At 43.3% G+C, this 22,842-nt stretch overlaps 1 protein-coding gene across 2 annotated transcripts in view; it reads left to right on the forward strand.

Annotated features, from left to right (window-relative positions):
- TTC8 (tetratricopeptide repeat domain 8) overlaps positions 1 to 22,842 on the forward strand; it is a 296,727-nt gene that overhangs the window by 179,327 nt on the left and 94,558 nt on the right. For both annotated transcript variants that reach the window (XM_069208150.1, XM_069208149.1), the window contains 2 exons: positions 8,801 to 8,911; positions 11,004 to 11,143. In XM_069208150.1, coding sequence (XP_069064251.1) covers positions 8,801 to 8,911; positions 11,004 to 11,143 — 251 coding nt within the window. The remainder of the gene's footprint in view (positions 1 to 8,800; positions 8,912 to 11,003; positions 11,144 to 22,842) is intronic.

Raw genomic sequence — 22,842 nt, forward strand, 5'->3', positions numbered from 1 at the left:
TAAGGAACACACACTCAAAGACTTACACCAGGCCAAATAGGTTTTTATATTGAAAAATATATTTTCTTAGTTTATTTTAAGAACCACAGGTTCAAGATTCACAATTAATACTTTAAATGTAAGGCACTGCACTTAGATACTTTAGAAACTTTGAATGAAAACAATATCATGTACAGTCTTTGTAAAAATGGCAATAAGCTATTTTCAAAGTGGACACAGTGCAAAAATCTACAGTTCCTGGGGGAGGTAAGTAATGGTTAGTTTTGAAGGTAAGTAAAACACTTACAAGTCTCAAGTTTGGGGCATAGGCAGCCCACCGTTGGGGGTTCAAGGCAACCCAAAAGTTACCACACCAGCAGCTCAGGGCCGGTCAGGTGCAGATGTCAAAGAGGTGCCCAAAACACATAGGCGCCTATGGGGAACAGGGGTGCTCTGGTTCCAGTCTGCCAGCAGGTAAGTACTTGCGTCCTCGGGGGGGCAGAGCAGGGTTTTTTTCTAGAGCACCGGGGAGACACACGAGAAGGCACACAAAGTACACCCTCAGCGGCACAGGGGTGGCCTGGTGCCGAGTGCAAACAGGCGTCAGGTTTAAGATAGGAAGCAATGGGGAGACCCGGGGGTCTCTTCAATGATGCAGGCAGGCACGGGGGGTGGCTCCTCGGGGTAGCCACCACCTGGGCTAGGTAGACCGTCACCTGGGGGTCGCTCCTGCACTGGAGTTCGGTTCCTTCAGGTCCTGGGGGCTGCGGGTACAGTGTTGGTTCCAGGCGTCTGGTCCCTTGTTACAGGCAGTCGCGGTCAGGGGGAGCCTCTGGATTTCCTCTGCAGGCATCACTGTGGGGGCTCGGGGAGGTCATCTCTGGCTACTCACGGGCTCGCAGTCGCCGGGGAGTCCTCCCTTAAGTGTTGGTTTTCCGCAGGTTGAGCCGGGGGCATCTAGTGCAGAGTGGAAAGTCTCACGCTTCCAGCGGGAAATGTGTAGTCTTTAAAGCTGTTTCTTTGTTGCAAGAAAGTTGCAGATTGTTGAACAGGGCCGCTGTTCACAGGAGTTTCTGGGTCCTTGGTTGCAGGGCAGTCCTCTGAGGCTTCAGAGGTCGCTGGTCCCTGTTGGATGTGTCGCTGTTGCAGTTTTCTTCGAAGTTGGGAGACAGGCCGGTGGGGCTGGGGTCAAAGAGGTTGTCGTCTCCGTCTTCACTGCAGGGCTTCTGGTCAGCACTCCTCCTCCTTGTTAAGGTTGCTGGAATCTGATTTCCTGGGATCTGGGGAGCCCCTAAATACTGAATTTAGGGGTGTGTTTAGGTCTGGGAGGGCAGTAGCCAATCGCTACTGTCCTTGAGGGTGGCTACACCCTCTTTGTGCCTCCTCCCTCTGGGGAGGAGAGCACATCCCTAATCCTATTGGGTGAATCCTCCAAACTCAAGATGGAGGATTTCTCAAGGCAGGGGTCACCTCAGCTCAGGACACCTTAGGGCCTGCCCTGACTGGTGGGTGACTTCTTGTTTTTCTCATTATCTCCCCTGGACTTGCCGCCAAAAATGGGGGCTGTCTCCAGGGGGCGGGCATCTCCACTAGCTGGAGTGCCCTGGGGCATTGTAACACGAAGCTTGAACCTTTGCGGCTCACTGCTAGGTGTTCCAGTTCCTGCAGGGGGGAGGTGTTAAGCATCTCCACCCAGTGCAGGCTTTGTTTCTGGCCTCAGAGAGCACAAAGGCTCTCACCACAGGGGGTCAGATACTCGTCTCTCAGCAGCAGGTTGGCACAGACCAGTCAGTCCTGCACTGAAGGATTGGGTAAAATACAGGGGGCATCTATAAGATGCCCTCTGTGTGCATTTTTGTAATAAATCCAACACTGGTATCAGTGTGGGTTTATTATTCTGAGAAGTTTGATACCAAACTTCCCAGTATTCAGTGTAGCTATTATGGAGCTGTGGAGTTCGTTTTTGACAAACTCCCAGACCATATACTTAATATGACCACACTGTACTTTCAATGTCTAAGAATGGACTTAGACACTGTAGGGGCATATCGCTCTTGCAGCTATGCCCTCACCTGTGGTGTAGTGCACCCTGCCTTAGGGCTGTAAGGCCTGCTAGAGGGGTGACTTACCTATGCCACAGGCAGTATTTTGTGTGCATGGCATCCTGAGGGGGATGCCATGTCGACTTTGCCTTTTTCTCCCCACCAACACACACAATCTGCAATGGCAGTGTGCATGTGTTAGGTGAGGGGTCCCTTAGGGTGGCACAACATATGCTGCAGCCCTTAGGGACATTCCCTGGTCACAGGGCCCTTGATACCACTGGTACCTTTTACAAGGGACTGATCTGGGTGCCAGGGTTGTGGAAACAATGGTACATTTTTAGTGAAAGAACACTGTTGCTGGGGCCTGGTTAGCAGGGTCCAAGCACACATCTCAGTCAAGTGAGCATCAGTATCAGGCAAAAAGTGGGGGGTAACTGCAACAGGGAGCCATTTCCTTACACCTTCCAAAAGTGATTTCTGATTTTCAAGTCAGTCAGACAATTACCTTACCAACCTTCTTTCAGTATCCTTCCACATCGGCTGAAAGAACGTCTCATTCCCTAGAAATGAAGCAAGTCTTAAAGTTTTATCTAGACAAAACACAAGACCTAAGAGGATCAGACCAACTGTTTATAAACTACGGTCGGGTATGCACAGGCCTCGCTACTTCCAAATACTCCATCCCCCGATGGATAAAGTCCTGCATTCCTTATGCTACCAGAAAGCCAACAAGACTTTATCAGCTAGACATAAGGCACAGTGTACTAGGGACAAAGCAACTACTATTGCATTAATGATAAATGTCCCTATAGCTTAAGTTTGCAAAGCAGCAAATTGAGATTTCTTCACACATTCACCAAGCACTATTGCTTGGACCCAGATGCTAGAACAGATGCTCAAGCAGGACAGGCCTCCCTTAGAAATGTATTTACTTAAATGACTATTTGGAGCATTCCTCTGGCTGTCTTTTCCATATCCCTTAGTGGGGATGGGCTTGCTACTCTATTCAGTGCTTATGACTATCAGTGGATTTCCCCTAAAAGAGAAGGAATGTTTTTTTTTTTATCTGTAATCCCAGTTCACTCTTAAGGGAATCTCCATTGAAGTCATAAGCAACCCTCCCACTTCCTGGTGGAGTTGGCAGAGGCGTTTATGGGATCTGCCTATCACATACACATCTCGTCAAAGAGAACGGAATCAACTGCCACCTGCTGGGTATGATGGAATACTGGTGATCCCTGGGTCCTTAAAGGTGCAGAGGCAGTTATAATCTTGCACAATGCCTGCCTACGAGGCTGCATTGCCCTGCTATCCTTCATCTCGCTACTCTTACAAAAAAAAGGATATGTGAAAGAGATTTAAACTGTTAAAGAATAATTCCATTAAATTACATATATTTCTTGGCCCTTTTTTAAGAACAATCTGAAGAATTTGGCCATTGTAGCCTGTTCCTATAGACTGCATAATGTTTATCTCTTTAGTGATTCTGCAGGCCTTCCCAAAGGAAGGAGAACATCTACACTTAAGAAGTTATACTATGGAAAAGTACTCCAGCATCCCCGCACATGGGCGGGACTATTCAGTGCTTATGACTTCAGTGGAGATTCCCCTAAAAGAGAACTGGGATTACAAGTAAGAAACCATTCCTTGCACACAATTCCTTACTGTCTCTTCCACTGCCTTTGAGGGTCGTCAGCTGCCTATTCACTCATATTCACAGGCTATATCTGATTTGGACCACTTGTCAATATCCTCCATATATTTTCATGTACATTACTTAGCTGCTCTTCTGCTGTGTGGTGCTATACTTGGAGTTTACTGAGTATATGAGGAATCACTCAAACTCATACTGGCCAGATTATTCAGTCAAAGATGTCTGATCATTAGTGGTTTTTAGATTCTGTTAAGTTTTGCAATAAGTGGTGGTAATGGCAGCGTTGGTGAATTTTGGTTGATGCAGTCAGCTAATCTCTGTGCTGCACAAAGCATATATTTCCATAGATGTCAGTACAATGGGCGAACTGTGGAATATGGTTATCTTGCTTGAAGACTCCCATTGGACCAGTATTGTGCGTCCAGCATGAAAAATTCTCATTGTCGGATTTGGTGTATTTCATTATAAATGTGTTAATATATACACATTAAATATAAAGCGATCTGTGAAAAAATGTCTGAGTTCTGAATGAACAGGGTCTGGTTCTCCATATTTGGTGGACTTTTGTTTCAATCAGTGTTTTGTAATACAGTGTTACAGTTTGTAATGTCTCTACTTAGACAGTAGTCCTCTGCTGAAGTTTTGTATTCTAGGGCGTGCCAATTTAAAAAGTGCATCAAGCTTACCTAACAAGTTTGTGTTATTGGACATTGTCCTGGCAGGGTAGAGTTTGGCGATGTGGTTGAACTGTAGCCAGATGTCAAAATGCACCTGTGAACGCTCAAATTTGCAGAGATGAGTCCAGCAGAAAATAGCACACGTGAAATCCAGTCTGATTATCTGTCACCTGGCTAAACATTTGGCCCTTGTTCTGAATATTTTAGCTGTCTTGATTGTCAGATTGTCTGCTGCCTTGAGTCGTCTCATGAATAGAAATAGTAACTATATTTGTTATGGTGTTTTAATGCTTGAATTTGGTTTGAAACCATGTTCTTTACTGAATCATTAATAACTGGCCATTAATACTAGATATCAGCAATGCATGCCCTTGTTTCAAATCAAATCAACAACATTTATAAAGCGCGCTACTCACCTGTGAGAGTCTCAAGGCGCTAGGGAGAGGGGGATTACTGCTGCTCGAAGAGCCAGGTCTTGAGTTGCCTCCGGAATGCGAGGTGGTCCTGAGGTTGGTGGGGAGAAATTCCATGTCTTTGCTGCCAGGTAGGAGAAGGATTTCCCACCTGCCGTGATGTGGCGGATGCGAGGGAGGGCGACGAGTACGAGGTTGGCGGAGCGAAGTTGGTGGGTGGGCGTGTAGAAACTGAGGCGACGGTTGAGGTAATCGGGTCCCTTGTTGTGGAGGGCTTTGTGTACGTGGGTGAGGAGCCGGCAGGTGATCCTTTTGTTGACGGGAAGCCAGTGCAGGTGTCTCAGGTGGGCGGAGATGTGGCTGTTGCGGGGTATGTCGAGGACGAGGCGGGCCGAGGCGTTTTGTATTCGCTGCAGACATTTCTGGAGTTTAGCGGTGGTTCCTTCGTATAGGGTGTTACCGTAGTCCAGGCGGCTCGTTACGAGGGCGTGGGTCACAGTCTTTCTGGTGTTGGCGGGGATCCAACGGAAGATCTTTCGGAGCATGCGGAGGGTGAGGAAGCAGGAAGATGATACGGCATTGACTTGTTTGGTCATGGTGAGAAGTAGGTCCAGGATGAATCCGAGGTTGCATGCGTGGTCTGAGGGGGTTGGTGCGGTGCCAAGGGCCGTGGGCCACCAGGAGTCGTCCCAGGCGGATGGGGTGTTTCCGAGAATGAGGACTTCCGTTTTGTCTGAGTTCAGTTTCAGACGGCTGAGTTTCATCCATTCTGCAACGTCTTTGATTCCATCTTGCAGGTTGGTCTTGGCGCTGGTGGGGTCCTTGGTGAGGGAAAGTATCAGCTGAGTGTTGTCGGCGTAGGAGGTGATGTTGATGTTGTGTTTGCGTACGATGTCGGCGAGGGGGCTCATGTAGACATTGAAGAGAGTCGGGCTGAGCGAGGAGCCTTGTGGGACGCCGCAGATGATCTCGGTGGGGTCTGAGCGGAACGGTGGGAGGTAGATTCTTTGGGAGCGGTTGGAGAGGAAGGAGGTGATCCAGTCTTGGGCCTGTCCTTAGATACCGGTGGAGCGGAGGCGGGATATTAGGGTTCGGTGGCAGACGGTGTCGAAGGCAGCCGAGAGGTCGAGGAGGATGAGGGCGACTGTTTCTCCGTTGTCCATCAGAGTTCTGCTGTCGTCTGTGACTGAGATGAGGGCGGTTTCTGTGCTGTGATTGGCTCGGAATCCGGACTGAGAAGGGTCGAGTAGGTTGTTGTCTTCAAGGAAGTTGGTAAGTTGCTTGTTGACGGTCTTCTCTATGACTTTGGCAGGGAAGGGGAGGAGCGAGATGGGGCGGAAGTTCTTCAGGTCGCTGGGGTCCGCCGTAGGTTTCTTCAGTAGGGCGTTGACTTCTGCGTGTTTCCAGCTCTCGGGGAAGGTGGCAGAAGCAAACGAGCTGTTGATGATGGTCTGGAGATGCGGGGCGATGATGTCGTCAGCTTTGTTGAAGATGAAGTGTGGGCAGGGGTCCGAGGGGGCACCGGAGTGGATGGAGTTCATGGTAGCTTTGGTCTCTTCCATGCTGATGTGAGTCCAGGCGTTGAGGGTGATGGCTGGCGTTGTAAGTTCTGTGGTGGTTGGCTGTGTCTGGTGTCCGAAGCTGTCGTGTAGGTCGGTGATCTTACGATGGAAGAAGGTGGCGAGGGAGTTGCAGAGTTCTTGTGAGGGCGTGAGGGCGTTGGCGTTAGGATTGGAGAGCTCTTTGACAATGTTGAAGAGTTCTTTGCTGTTGTGAGTGTTCTTGTCCAGTCTGTCTGTCTGTGAAGGAAGTTCTTTTGGTGGCGCGGATCAGTTGGTGGTGTTCGCGGGTGGCGTTTTTGAGGGCAGACATGTTTTCTGCGGTGTGGTCCTTGCGCCATTCTTTCTCGAGGGTGCGGCAGGTTTTTTTAGATTCCTTGAGGGTGTCTGTGAACCAAAGAGGTTTCCTGGTGTTGGTCTGTCTTGGGAGACGTCTGAGGGGTGCAAAGTTGTCTGCGCAGTTGGTGATCCAATGCGTGAGGCTGAGGGCTGTGCCGTTGGGGTCGGTGGAGAAGGTGGGTTGGTTGTCGCTGAGAGTGGAGAGAAGCTGTTCCGCAGGGATTTTGTTCCAATGTCTGCGTGTGATGGGTTGAGTGCGGAGGTGGCGAGTCTCGCGTCGGAAGGTGAAGTGGACATATCTGTGGTCGGTCCAGTGTATTACGGAGGAGTGGCTGAAGGATACGTGGTTGCTGGCGATGAAGATGGGGTCGAGCGTGTGTCTGGCGATGTGGGTGGGGGTGTTCACCAGTTGCTTGAGACCGAGGTTGGTGAGGTTGTCGAGCAGGGTGGTGGTGTTGGGAACGTTGTTCTGTTCCAGGTGGAAGTTGAGGTCGCCGAGGAGGATGTAGTCCGGCGAGGCAAGGGCGTGAGGGGAGATGAAGTCAGTGATAGAGTCGCTGAAGAGGGCGCGTGGTCCAGGGGGTCTGTAGATGAGATTTCCGCTGAGGGTGGTCCTGGGGTCGGTGTGGATCTGGAAGCGCAGGTGTTCGGCGGCGAGGGGGGTGTCTTCGGTGGAGGTGGTGATGTTGATGGAGTCCTTGAAGACGATGGTGATTCCTCCACCGACTTGGTTGGTGCGGTCTCTCCTGGAGATCTTGTAGCAGTCGGGGATGGCTATGGCGATGTCGGGGGCCGAAGAGGCGTTCATCCAGGTCTCAGTGATGAAGGCGAAGTCCGGTGCAGTGGAGTCCAGGAGGTCCCATAGTTCAACGGCGTGCTTGTGGACAGAGCGTGCATTGATCAGGATGCATTTGAGGTGGTTGTTCAAGCATACTCTTCTCTCAGTTATGTACTCTACCCACAGATTAACTTGCAAGACGCTCCCTGAACACGAATGTCCTACTACAGTTAAAACAATCTGTGACATTCATGTTCTTATTGTATCATCTATTTGGCGTATGCAAGGCCTCTGACTGATATCCTGCTAAGAAGTAGTTTTTTAGGATGTTAGTTAAGCAGATATAAAACTGATATGACAAACAGTAGTGGCAGTAAGTTATTTATGCAGACTCTTGTCTTGCGTAACATCAATGGATGAAACGGTTTTAACACTTGTCTGCTTAAGCTTAAACTGTGTATTGAAAGTTCTTTTCAATAGATCACCTTGCCATAGATCCTTGAGCATGTAATTTATCATGCTGTAAGTGAAGTCATCATTTTATGTTTTGCTGTACGTTTTGTGAAAATTGATTGTTGTGTACAATAATTTATTTTGTAAAAACAAAAATATTAAATTGTTTTTGATAAAAGTTAATTTTTTTCTAGAACCTCATATCAGTTTTAATAAGTATTCTAAATACGTGTGAAGCCAGCTTGATAGATACATGATTGTTGTTAGAAGACCTTCATTGAACAATCTCATCTCTGCTCTTAGGGTGAGAAAGAGACATTGTGGTAATTTGAGATAGTCTTAGATGCTTTGCAAGTACTCTTAAGGGTTTGAAAAAGTGGGATACCTAATCAGTTAGGTAAAATATACTCTACTTTTTTTAAGGAGTAGATGACTTCATGTAGACCAAGTTCATTTTTTGTGTTTGTCAGATAACATTGCTGGGCATAATTCAGTCTCTTTTATTAACTGCCTTCTTAAACCCTTATGCAACCCATTTTTGCAACATTGTCTCCACAAAACCAGACTCAATATCCACAGTGTAAAGTGGTCTTTACCGTGGAATTCCATTATGTATTTGTCTGGAATAAATCTGTTTTTGAAATATGTGATTTTACTTTTGTTTAAAGTGACCATAATCCTTCATTGTTTAAAGGTCATGTTAACAAAGAACATTTGTAACAGAAATGTCATCTACATAAATTCTTTGATTATGTAGTCATCCTACTTTGTAAATTGCCTGTTTCACAACCTGTTGGTCCTGCTTCTGTCATGCTAGTTGACCATTTTCCTTATTTCCTCATTAGATCATTGCAACTCAGGCCTTTAGGTTTGATTGTTTCTGTTCCCTGTGTTTTGGTTTAGGTGTATATCCGATTGGACCAGCCAATAACAGCTCTTCAGCTTTTCAAGCAGGGGTTAGATCGATTTCCTGGTGAAGTAAGCCTGCTTTGTGGCATTGCCCGCATATATGAGGTGAGATTTGTAGAGCATATGTTTTGTAAGTATATGCATATTGCACTGTCACAAATAGGTAAGCCTTTTTTAACATTTCAGTTTCCATCATAAGAGAGTGTGGCTAAAATATTTATGCCGTTTTAAATTATAAATGTTTGTTTGGTCACCTGGCCTTTCGGTGCCATAGTCTTTCTCAACCCAGGAACATTCCACAGTTTTTTGCGTTTTAAAACCACATTTTTTTTGGTCTGCTAATTAGACAAGAGCAAAACCGGTTGAACGTGTACACGGCAAAATAAATTTTCCATTGCACAGTTCCACTGGTAGCACACAACTCGCAATGCCTTTCTATTGTAATATGTGGTTTAGGCATTTTTGGGTGAAGGTTTTGTTTTTACTCTCTTCTCAAAGGTTCTGTACGTCTCATGGGGTTAGAATAATCTAGAGTGTTTTTCCCAGCAGTTCTGCACACCACTGATTAGTAGAGACCAACTGTTTTTTTTTTTAGTTTACCTCAAAATTGTTAGTTATTCAAATCCTTTCAATTTTGGCAACAATTAATTTCTTTTTTCTTATTGTTTGCTGTTTTATTTGAATCTGGTTTCAAACAAATTATTCTCAACATGTTTCGGGCTTTTTGACCCTCCATAACCAAAAAATATTGTAAACGAAGGATAATAAATAAACGGACGGTGTTCACAATTAAATACATTTTCAGAACGCAGGATAGTCACAATTTGACAAAAATATACATGCTTTTCACAATTATAAAAAAGGCTTAAGAACTACAGTCTTTAAATAAACAAATGTTGATACTTTGTTACAGTTTTACTTTTTCGAACTGTTATCTTCTAAGTTTTTTGTTGCTAGTAAGTAGTGTAATAAATTACAACTTTAAACATCAAGGCCCTGATTTTATCTTTTTTTGCGCCCCATTAGCGTAATTTTTTTGACAAAAAAAGTGGTGTAAACTTACAAAATACAATAGTATTTTGTAAGTTTGCGCCGCTTTTGCGTCAAAACATGACGCTAATGTGGTGCCAAAAAGTATAAATCTGGGCCTAAATGTGGTATTGTGTTGATGGGATGTGTTAACTAAAGATATTGTCAAAATATGATAAATATGATCCTATATCACGCCATCCTCTGTGGATTAAGTTTGTGCAGATGAAAAATTAAAGTAGAACATACAGTATTAAACTTGCCAGTGGTATCCTAAAGAATATTTGACTGCTAGCATCCAGTTCTCTTGGATGAGTACTGGGATGTAATTCTGTGTAGCGTATAGAACTCTGCCATAGCTGTCCAAAGGAGACTTTTAAAGTTATTGTCAAGTCATTTTATCCACTTATTTGTTTTAGCACTTTGAATTTTTACTATTTTTCATATTTTGGGGTTATATTATTTACATACCTGTTGCACCGAAAAAAAGTTCTAATTAGGGAGCTATATGGTCCAATATATTATTAAACTACCACATTTTTGGCATATGGTCCAAAGATTGCTCCCTTGTGCATAGATTCTCAGCGGTTGCTGTGGTACTTGCCAAGAGAAGAGTAACTATGAGTTGGGGGAGTGGCTCATCTCCAACTGTTGGGGCATGGGTTTGGGACTTGTTTTCTTGTGATGAGATGTCAGATGCATGCCCGCAACACATCCTGGAGTCTGGTGGCCACTGTGGACACTTCTATCTTGTAGGGATGACCAGCTGTTTGACTAATGCTTACTGTGATAGGCTTTTTTTGTTATAAGAGTTGAAGATGTTGCAGTTTTGCCTGAATGGGATTTAAGGGTTTCATCACTGAGCATACTGCTATGATTTATATATCTATCACTGACCTGTTGCTGGTGTGACGCTCCGTCTTTGATGTGCTCTTTGCTTGTTGGGTTGCGACATGTCCACATGTTGAGGTATCTGAGCAATGTTGTACTATATGTTTATCAATTTCAGTCATCTGCCACATGTCAACATGGGCTATCATGTTCTTAAGTTTTTATAAGGAGTACTGTTATTTTGTTTCACTAAAACTTTAAATAAAAGTTTTAAAACGTTGTTCCCGGACATAAAAATAAAACATTATCTCTGCCTTTTTTGTTACTTGCAAAACAGGAAATGAATGATTTTCCCTCAGCCTCAGAATACTACAAGGATGTACTAAAACAGGACAATACTCATGTGGAAGCCATTGCATGCATCGGAAGCAACTACTTCTATTCAGACCAACCAGAGACAGCCCTGAGGTTCTACAGGTGAGCATTAGAGTAATAAAAATGCTGCACGTTTTTCTGGATACAAATATGTGTAATTAAGGTTACCAAAGGAGATGCCGAATCGCTGATAAATAATTTAAACCATGTTAGTGCATGTTGAGCATCTTTAAAATCTAATCTTAGAAACTGCCTGGTTTAGTACAGAATACATTGTTTGTGTCTCATGTGCATAGTTCTTACTTTCATTTTTACCTTCTTAGTTTTGACTAAATAGCATCTTGGTCGCATTTGTAATATCACAATAGCACACACAACAATAATGGACTTTGGTATGTTATGGTATGTAAAATAGTTGAAACAAGACATGTATGCAAGGGGACTATGTGAGATGTGCAGTTTAGCTATTACATCGAGTAAATGTGGCTTCTCCTTTATGGAATTTTCTCTGATATTCATGCATACTGAATAGCCCACTGCAGTGTGGGATACTGGAATGCCTTTATAAAAGATGTTTCTCACAAACTAGCCATGCCTTTCTGAATTTTGGTATGTTTATTTGTATTTTAAATGTACTCTTTAAACAATATCTAGTTCAATTAAGACAGCAAAAAGCTACACAGTGCATTTCAATTAAGACAGCAAAAAGCTACACAAAGCATTAAACCCTTTTTTAAATAAGGGAAATTGAAAGAAAATTGAGCAGCTATGCATCACTAGCTGAGTTACAAAAGAAATAACTCCATTGTGCCTTTAATGATATCCGCTGACTTACCTATCCCAGAAAGCACAGCTGATAAAGTCAATTTATCTTGAATCTCTTACAGGGGGTAATCATTTGTACCAATCTCTATCTATGTTGATTTGTTCTGTAAAAATCCCAGTGAGGAGGGCAGGTAATACATAAATTTACCAAAGATTCTTTTAATGGATATCAAGGATTACAAGCAAGTAACTTTACCTTGTCTACTATTTAGCAACATGTTCCTCCACTACCTGTGTGAATGAGAATAGCAAGACTAGAGGAGACGATAATGCTGTTAGTATGATATTCCACCCAGAAAATGTGCATAGAGAAGTGTGGCCCACTTGAGCATCCATTCTGGAATCATATACTGTAATAGGTGTGGTGGTAATGAGCCGGCAACCAAGATAGCCACTTGAGGGATAGGCTCTGTTATTGTAGCCCCCTCCTTTGTCATATGGAGCTTATTGAGTGCACCCAGAGGTGCTGAAGCAGTGGCGATGGATTATTTTGACTTTGAGACAAGTGAGTGTTGCTGAGTGAGCAAGATCTGGGAGCTGACATGTGAGTGAACCTGAAAAGTGGTAAAGGAGCTACCTTAATGTTGATGGCTGCCTCAGTCAGCAGTGTTTCTGGCTGATAGTGCTAGCTCAGTAGAGACGAAGGAGGGGCTCGGAGAAGCTAAATTTGCCGTCAAGTGGAGCTTGAGATACAGGGACACAACCGACTGTTGTGGGACGTGAGTAGTGTATAGACCAATAGCAGTGGTGGGCCGCATGGCTTGATCTGTAAACTGCTGATGATGGTGAGAGCTTGAACAGCATGTCGACTCCTCTGACTGAGGAGCGAGAATGAGCCGACAGGGCCTGGAATATGAAAGTGTAACGGTGGCTGGCTTTCTCCAACTTTGGTGAGTGTACTGGACATTTGGTTGGTCTGGAGTACCGTGGGTTCGGAGGAAAACATATAGGCAGCTCCGTATCTAGTGTGGCGAAACCAGAGTTTAACAGTGGTTGTGACACATACCTGGGATTTCAATCCACCTAACTGAAAGTCACTATACCAGGGTCACTGTGACTCATTATGGTGCCATCCGAAACCTCACAATATGTGTAAAATAGATCTCAGACAAATAGTTTGCATTTGAGCCCAGGAAGTTGGTGCAAGCACTGGACAGAGACACAGGCCACGCCAGCAGAAGGACTGCAAGGACATCTGCCAGAACATGGTGAGGTTGAAGTGAAGGCGCTACTGCTAGATATGCAGAAGAATCTGCATACTATTGATAGGAAAATAGACATTTTGTATATCCAGAAAGCGCCATGGAGGGGCCAGATAAACAGGTGACTGGAGATAGCAGAACTCTACATATCGAAAACTGAGGTTGATACGAGAGCACAATGTGAGAAGCCTTTAAAAATGGAGAAGTTTCTTCAGATTCTAGGAGCAAGAAATCTGTACTTAGAAGTAAGAAACACTTCGAAGTACTGTAAAGTAAGTATGTGCGCATGCAAGGGCTCTCCGAGCCTACCATCATTGGTTACATAGAGTTGCTTATAGAGAGCTTTCAGCTTTCTTTATTGTGTAGAGGTAACATCACACACTGACATCACATCTGGTTCCCAAACCCCCTCATTTCCAAAGGCCAATACTGGCACATATCTTTAACTATTGAGCCAAGAACGTGATCCTTCGCATTGGCAGAGAAAAGAAGCAGATGTATAATAATATGTGCTTTTAACTATTCCCTTACTTTACATTGGCAGTTTAGCAAGCCAGAACGGTGTTCCCAGTGAAAAAAAACTACAGTTTATGTGGTGAGAGTAGGCCATGCTTTATCCATTATAACTAAAAAATCATCTTTGATGATAATGTGCACAGCGACCCTAAATCAGTAAAGACCTTCTTCAGATCAAAGGAGAATACCAGCTCAATATTATACATGGGAGACTTGACGGAGATATTACTAAGGTCGAGGGGATGGATATGAGAAAATTAGGTTATGAACCAAAGGTTGCCTAAACATAATATGGATTAATCTGCCAAATAGATAACTGGCATGCCGAAATGTTGTCAGGCTGTTCTTGGGTTAGTAACTCAGGATAATCCCGAAGCACATACGTTGTCTACCTTATATTTACTATTTCAGTGTATTTCTGCACTTAAACGGGTTCAATGGGCAAGTACTGTATGCAACGAGTGTCTAAAATGTGCCTCTTAGTTGATACTTACCCAGCTATGCTTAAGACGAGTATTCTATTTTAACCACTATTGGTGGGTTGAAATATCTTCTTGGCAAATGATTGTTAATTGAACATTGCAACTGCATTATTCACGTCCAGAGGGTAATTTGTTGTTGAATGACTGCACCAGGCCAAGCTGATGTGAAGGGAGAGAGCAGAGGAGGTTGGCTCTAGTGCCTTGCTCTGAGTCTGCAGAGTTTTGTTTCGATGTCCTGGTCACGCTGTTGGACGAGTTGAGGATACTCACTTGTAGTTGGGGATCTTAGTGTGGGTGGGGTTTGGACTGGGAATGGAATGTTTCCAACATGGCAAGGATGATTTTAAAGAAGGAATTAGACTTATGAAGCCAGTGACATACTATGTTCTGTGCCATGGATAGCTCAGGTGCCTAGATCTAACTCGTTGAATGACTCTGCAGGATGCCTGGTATATCTCTAATGGGCTTAAATAATAACAAGAATGCTAAGCACATTACTGCCTTTTTGACTAAACCTGAGATTGGAGTAGCTGTTTGGTACAGGGGGACTCATTTTGCCCCGGGGCTAGCCAAGATATTTGCCAGGCAGTGGCAATCAGATTGGTATTTTGCAACCTATAACATATAGTGTAAGGGCACTGCAATACTGATGCACTAAAGATTGGAATTCTACCACTTATGCACACTACTGGATGTTCAGGGCTCCTTTTAAATATTGCACGCTATATATACACTGGAAGACACATTACATTTGTTAATACACGCAGAATTAATCTAATGCATCTAGTGCGTGAGTACTAGAGTGAAGAAAGTTACATGTAAAGGGAATGTTAACCAGAATTAAACCTTCTGAAACCTAGAACAACCACAATCCTGTGGATGGCCTCACTGATGTCAAAGGTCTCATTCAGATTCAAAACGATTGCTTAGTGTATGGCTACTGAGACACGCCAATGAGGAGAGTACACATTTAAATATTCAAGTCCATTTGACTACCGGCTGTGACTCGGGATGTTTGTACATGGTCATGTGAGGTGAGTGTATTGCCTTGCTTGTTTTCTGAACTGGTGGTGCATGAGATGCAGTTTCATACAAGTTGAACATATAAAAGGTGATGGCAGTTTTGATCTTAAACAATTATAGACAGGGTTTTTGCCGTGAGAGACACCTGGCTATCTAACAGTATATTGTCTGAATGCTGGCTGTCCTGGATTATGGCACACTTTGCAGTTCCAAGCACACTGGAGAACTTATGTTAGTTCAGGACCTGTTACACAAGATAGAATGAGAAACTGGAAAACGCACACGCTAGGGTGCCGTAGACTAAGACACAGCAGCGTATAGAAGCCATAATGGTAGAATGATATGAAACTGGATTGTGAAATCACATTTTTGAATGAAGACATCTTAGCTCAGAGGGGGAATGACGGGGCTACACATGAGCCCCACAGTTTGTGGCTCAGTAGCCAGCCAGAGTTGGAAATTTGTTGATGGAGATGAGTACATGAAATGGATACTAAGTATATTCTTAAAACATTTTCTAATTACTACAGCAGGATTTACACTGTCAGAAGTGATTGCAGTGAGACCTAGATAACTGCATTCTTGAATACGATTACAGTGTTGTGGCTTGAGAGCACGTGTGCAATGCCTGTTCAACTCCATTATGAAATTTGAGATTTGTAACGCTATTAAACCCATGTCTAATGGGATATCACTCGGCAATGAGGTTTAACAGTTACATTTTATAAAGAATTTGCTCATCTTTTATTTCTGCATTTGCTTCATATGTTTGAGGAGAAAAGGGTAAGAGGAATGCTCCCCTCCATTTTGTTGGAAACAGTTGTTGCACTTAAATGGTGCAAGCTGGCAAGTAGGTGTACGTGATATAGGCCTGTTTTTAGAAAATATGGACATAAACATTCTAGCAATAGTTATAGCATCAAGACTTCTCCCATACATGAATAGCTTAGAGGTGCAATATCAGGTGAGATTCATTCTATCTTTCTCAACTGCTGATAATATCTTCACCTTAATTGTGTTAATGTATGGAATTCATCCCAAGTTCAGTGCGTGGTCATATTTATAGAAATGGAAAAGGCCTTTTCATTCGACATGAGGCCGAGGGAGGATAACGATAAAAACTAACTATGCCATATTCTGTACCATGCTCATGGCTGGCTAAAGATTAATAATACATTGTCCTCTACTTTATCAGAAGAGGGCCACAACAGGAGTGGCCACTATCTGCATTGCTTTTTGCCACTTCTTTAAAGCCCCTACCTTATGTATGGAGAAAACCCCATGTTAGTGGGTTAAGGTTGAGGGGGGCAGAAAATGTTGTTGTCAGTATGTACCAAAGATGCAAAACTACAGTCTGGGAACTAGAGAAGAACCTATCCCTTATAATCTGAGGAATGGGTATAGAGGTAAATCAGGCCTTTGTATAAATTGTAACAAACCATAAATAGCACTATTTATACAGCCCACATCCAAGTTTTATCTTGAGTTTCCACTAGAGAGAAGAGTCACACAATTTGATACTTAGGAATGCAAGTTCATCCTAAGATATTGTCCTGAAGGAAATCTGTAGCCCGGTATTTGTATGAATAAGGGAAAAGGCTGTTAGACAGACAAAGCTCCCCCCATCCATGGCAGGAACGATTGCCCTGATTAAGATGATTATCCTGCCAAATCTTTTCTATCTCGAAGTTAATGACCCAGTCCCCTTAAGTAAGGGTTTTTTCAAAAATGGTATGCATTTTGTTAATCCGGATGGTTTGTGCAGGAAAGCAGCCCAAAGTGAGCTGGGAGATACTGACAATTCATTTGGGATGTGGGGGATTTACTCTGCTAAATATGGAGTTGTATTTCATAGCAGTGCAAGGCCCACTTTATGTATTGATGGTACCGTTCGAAATGACTGCTTCTGCATACTGCTGTTGAACAGAATATGGCTGCCCCTACTTAATTGAGAATTGCCTTGGCTCGCTGGTCAATGCACTCCTGGTGTGCTCTATGAGCCTGGGTTGGCCCTACGCTCCAGGATTCCTGTTCCCAAATAACCCTGGTAAATCACTCATTTACAATAGTGCAGCAGACCTAACTAGGGCTCACCAAGCTGGGGGATTTGTACAGAAGTTGTAAAGGTATAATCTTTGCTCACTACAAGGCAGTAGAAGAGGTCAGATCACTAGACATGTTTGTATACTTCAGAAAACGCAACACTGTGATGAAGGCACGTGTAAACTACCCGAAGTGCTTCCAGAACAACTTACATAGCTGGTTAAGAATGCTGCTCATAAATGGCTGGTCTCTCTATTATAGTATTCAGAACAAAAGGGTGGTAAGTGGATAATTGGTCAGCTGTAGCTGGGATATATAAGGACTCCCATGAATGATGAGCAGTTCATTTTAAATAGTTCTGTTAACTCTCTTTACAAACCTGTGAAGTTGAAGTTCTTGGGTTATGATATAGGTGAGCTCTGCATGAGATGTAATCTCTTAAAGAAAAAAATCATGCATTTAAAATGGATATGCCCCGTTCTGCTGATGCATCGGATGGGTGTTTCGAAGTCTTGCCCAAAATGGTAAGAAGAGAGATTACACCCTCACCACTGATAACCCTGTTAGGAACTCTCAGTCAAACATCTACCAGCAAGTTTACGGATTAGCTTTAGCACTGACCAAGAGACCAGTGGCATTGAGATGGGGAAGAAGTCTGGTACTGAGTCACTTTTGCTGCAAACTGTTTAATCCCCAGAAGCATATGTGAACCTCTCTGCTGCTACTTATCAGAAAATGTGGGAGAAGCAAACCTATGAACAGAAGTCAGTGTGTTAGACGATATTGTAGCCGACATTATCTTGTTTATAGTAATGTGTTGTGCACAAGTAATGCTTTTCTGCAGCCTGAAATGGATATGAAGATATTGCATCATTAACTACCAATGAAAGATTGTAATGCGTGTACATCAATCATCTCTACTATGTAATGTCTTCTTGCTACTAAGCATATTGATCAATGTAATCACTAATAGAGACACGAATGTATTGAGTTCTATGGCATCATGGAATTTGTCCTCGCTGGTGAATTCGAGTTCTACTCTCTTTAGTTGGTGACAGGTTCCCCACTTGCATTGTACTATAAACATTTTTATTACTCACATGTTGCAAAAGCCTTAGTACCCTGGAAACAAGCTGCTTCTGTGAACCCGGTGTTCTGTGCTATGAGGAGGAGAAACATGTATCTAAAGGAAAATATCTCAATAATTCTCACTGAGAAAATTCCCTGCAGGACAGCACTGCACATAGTTCACATGGTAGACATGCCTGTGGTGAATGGATCTGAACTTGCAGTCACGAGAGATCTTTTCACTCTTTGCCACTTAAGCATTTGCAGTCATAAACCACAAACTTTCCTTAAGTCAACTTTAGGCAACCCATGTCTGACTCTTGCGTTGCACCAAACAGAAAAGGTTGTGGATGCTTTGTGATGACATCAGCACAGACATGGTTTGGATCCTGTTCTCTTCTTAGAGTGAAATGGAAGGACTTGTCACGGTAGTGAGTGAGTCCTTCTTGAGTCCAGTATATTATCCTTCAAAATGTATAACCATGTTTTCAAACACAATAATAAATTTGCACGAGCTCTTGAAGACACAGAAATTCGGGGGATAGTGAAAGTCTGACAATGAATTTGTAGGGTTGAAAGAGCTAGTCAGTGCTCCTGCCTCAAAACCATTTGATATTGGTTGGAAAAAACATTATTATTGGTATAGGTAAGAAAGGTATAGGCATTGTTACCAGAACAAGTGAAAATAGGAATCTCTGATAGTCACATGATCTTAGACTGGTCCAACTATCCCATCGTTAAGATTGGCAAAGCCAGTAGGGCTTGGCAATGCCAGAGTTATTAGCATTGTCAGCGTGAATGTCTTATAGGTCACTTCATATAGTGGTATGTAAGGTTTGCAAGGCAAGTTTCAGGCACTTGACAAATGTGCACACAGCTATTACTGAACGTAGCAGCCATCTCTGACTGGCAGGATTGTTCATTTGTGACTGACAACCAAAGACACTAATCAGCACAAATAGATACATTTTTGAAGTACTTTGTTCTTGCTCTAGGGGAGGGCCAAACACAAGAAAAGGCATGATGCATGCATGTCATGGACAACCAGGAACGGATTATATGAGAGCGACATTGAAGTGAACAAATGGTAAGCCTATGGGATGGCTATATCCACCTGATGGTAAACAACATCTCTCAAAGAGACGGCGCATGTGCTGTCTAGCTGTCTGTACAGCAAATGTGCTGTCTAGCTGTCTGTACAGCATCAACTGCAGGGGAGGCCTATTAAAGTAACCCACATGAGCGAATTAGGGAAACTGGATGCTGTCACGCAGTACAATACCTTGAGTGAAATTTTGTTTAACTGAAAACAATGCAGAGTATTCCCTCCAAACACACTGCTGTAGGCCAACCACAAGGCTATGCAAGGACCAACTATTCATTCTGGCAAGTAGGGATCACCTCCAGTACTTGCAGCAGCCTTTTGCAAGTAAACTCCATTGCACATGCTTTGTTACAAGGAGAAAAATGAGTAGGGTCCCACACTAAACCTGTAACTCATATCCCTGAATTTCTAAAGTATGAAAATACCACTCAGGTCTTGCACCAAGGATCCTTCCCGGAAGGATTTGTGGGTCTAATTTAAAAATAAAGGTGAGCTGGGCAGCTTAATTCCAATGACAACTAAAGACTTTATATGCCAGGAGTTGTACTTCAGACGTGGCGCCTGCTATCCCGGGATGGGTGATGATCGGGACAAATAAAATGTTGGCCTTTGCGCGCACAGCCAAAAAAAGGTGTCTCTGAAACCAATAAAAGATCAGCAAAGTTTCTGCTGAGAAAGACTGGCTAGGGGCAGAGAAATACCCTTTCCAGTCAGCCATGCTGAAACCACATGATACTTGGCCCCACAACTTAAATTTGTATCACTCTATAAAATCTCCTTGACATACTTTTTACATAGAGGCTCTTTTTTAAACATACATACATACATTAATTCGTCTTAACCGACAACATTTTGTAAATGCGTTTCTGTATTTGTAAACTCACACCCTCGGCACAACGCCCGTTTGACATCTGTAATGTGCCACTATCCCATGGATCTTAATTAAAGCTAAACAACAAATTGGAAATTTCTTAATTCCATTGCAACAAAATATGATGTGCATAAAGGCACTAAACAAGGTGAATAGGCTCACAAAAAAATTGTATAGTGACATATTTTTATACTAGCCACTGCCCTTATAGGGTAAACAATGGATGAGAATCCTAACAGATATAATGAGCGTCACAATACACTGAGAACTGGATGTTATAACAGCATCACCTTTCAGTTTCCTTAAACACATCAAGGCAAAAAGAACACTTGTGTCACAAAATACGTCACTTTTCTGTTCCAACCACAGAATGTTTCTTCTTTCAATTCAACTGAAAGGCGTTAAAGTCTAGACTGGATGAATAGCTATCAACTAACTCGCAGTTCCTCTGAACCTTGGCTTTGATTCTGCCACACCCTCATTTGTGGTCTGGAGAGGTCTAGCAGGTTAATGCCTGTCAATGGCCACCAAAAGCAGTAATAACTAATGGACCACCAAAAGGTTTCATAGAACAACCAGTGGGGTCAGTTTTGGATGCTCCAGCATTCCTATATCCGAATTCATTACTTTAAAAAAATAGTCATATGATTATAGTGAAAACTAATGGACAATCAAAAGGTTTTGTGGACAAACTAGACAGGAGTCAGTTCAGGGTGCTACAGCATTCCGGTGCCCGAATTCGGTACTAGTGCAAAAAAGTAACATAATCATTACATATCATACCAGAGAGATGTAACGCTCGAATGAACAGTGTATATAAGTGGGGGTAGTTGGGAAAGGGGGGTGGAAGAAGCAACATGAATGGCGCGCAGGGGAGGGGGTGGAGCGAGTGAAAACACGAGCTCTTATATGGAGCGCTTAAACACAACTAAAAAAGTAGCTGCCAAAACGGGAGCAGTGGGTGCAACACAAGTACTTGGTCCGTGCTCTACCGGAGGGCCAAACACAAGAAGATGGATGATGCATGTTTGCATGGACAAATGGGAGCAAAGGATATGGGAGCAACTTTGAGGCGAACAAATAATCTATGGGTGGGCTATAGCTCACTGATTGTAAATATGCCTCAAAGGAAACAGCTCATGCGCTGTCTAGCTGAGATGTAAAAAAGGTACCTCTAATGAATATCTGATTTGGGGAATTTTAAACTTGAGCAGTGATGTTTAAAAGGAAAGACATGCTCAGTCCCTTTACTTCTCCCCCCTGCGAAAATAAAGAAAGATGTGATTGTCAGCTGAAGAGAGAAAGCCTACAAACACTTTATAGTGTGCCATGGAAGCTCAATACACACAGCATCATCAAAGACGGAAGCCGCCAACAAATAAATGAACTATCACGTTGCCACCCTCCTTATGCTGCATTGAAAAGGAAAAAAAAGTCAGTGATTTGGCAGATCAGTACTGTGTCTGCCTCTACACAAACAATTCAATGTAGAACGCATTCAAGCATTTGAAAGTCAGTGATTCTGCCCCTCTGTACCTAGCAGTGCCTCTGGCAAGAAGTTAAACAAAAGGAAGTACGCTAAATACCAAAGTGCATTCCAATCTGAAAAGGTAAACATTGAAAGGGCACCAATTTTTAACTTTAGAAAACTGCAGCGTATAGTTTACAGGTAGGAATTTAGGGCCATATGTACCAACACATTTTCCCATAGACATAGAATGGGTAAAACCCTTTGATTCATCTGGCCCATATTGTTAAAAATAAAGCAGAATTTTCCATACTTTTTGAACTTACAGGGTCAGATTATGAGTGAAGGCGATTTTTATCGCACTGCATCAATAGCGATACCCCAGGGAATGTTATTTATAGGATGTAATGAATAGCACCCTTTTTCGAGTTTTTGGGGAATAACATGCGGATTTTGGTATTTAACACACCAAAATCCACATGGTATGGTAAATACCATACAAATTCCTCCTGTTAAATTTCATCAGGTTTGATCTGCGGAAATGTAACGAAGCTTGCAGCATTTAACATATCTGATAATTATCTGATATGGTAAGTACCTCCCAACTCGTAATTCCGAACTCTGCGCAACAGGTTGGAATACACCAACCCACTTCTATTCAGGCCCTTAGAGGTTAATTGCTTTAAAAAAAAAAAAAAAGCCTGTTCCCAGTAATATTCAGGCTATGATGTTTCAGCCTCTATACTGGATTTTGGTGAGAATGACTCTGAGGCTGCTGGGCCGCATGGCCTCCTGCATCCTGCTGGTTCAAAAGGCCAGATGGCATATGCGGGCCCTGCAGTGGGACATGAAGTTCCAGTAGGTGCAGCATCAGGGGAATCTCTCCGACAAGGTCCAAATCTCAAAAGGAACTGCGAGAGACCTGCAGTGGTGGTTAATCAGGATTGGGTCAAAGGCAGATCCCTCTCCTTTCCCCAACCAGATCTTACAGTGGTGACAAATGCATCACTCCTGTGATGGGGCAGCCACATGGGAGAGGCGAGATCAGAGGCCTCTGGTCTCTTGTGGAAACCGGGCTCCATACCAACCTTCTGGAGCTCCGAGCGATTCAACTAGCATTAAAAGCATGTCTTCCCTCTCTCAAAGGGAAAGCAGTGGATGTGTTTAGACAACACTACCGCCACGTGGTACTGCAACA

Source organism: Pleurodeles waltl, chromosome 9, assembly GCF_031143425.1.
Source record: "Pleurodeles waltl isolate 20211129_DDA chromosome 9, aPleWal1.hap1.20221129, whole genome shotgun sequence".
Lineage (NCBI taxonomy): Eukaryota > Metazoa > Chordata > Amphibia > Caudata > Salamandridae > Pleurodeles > Pleurodeles waltl.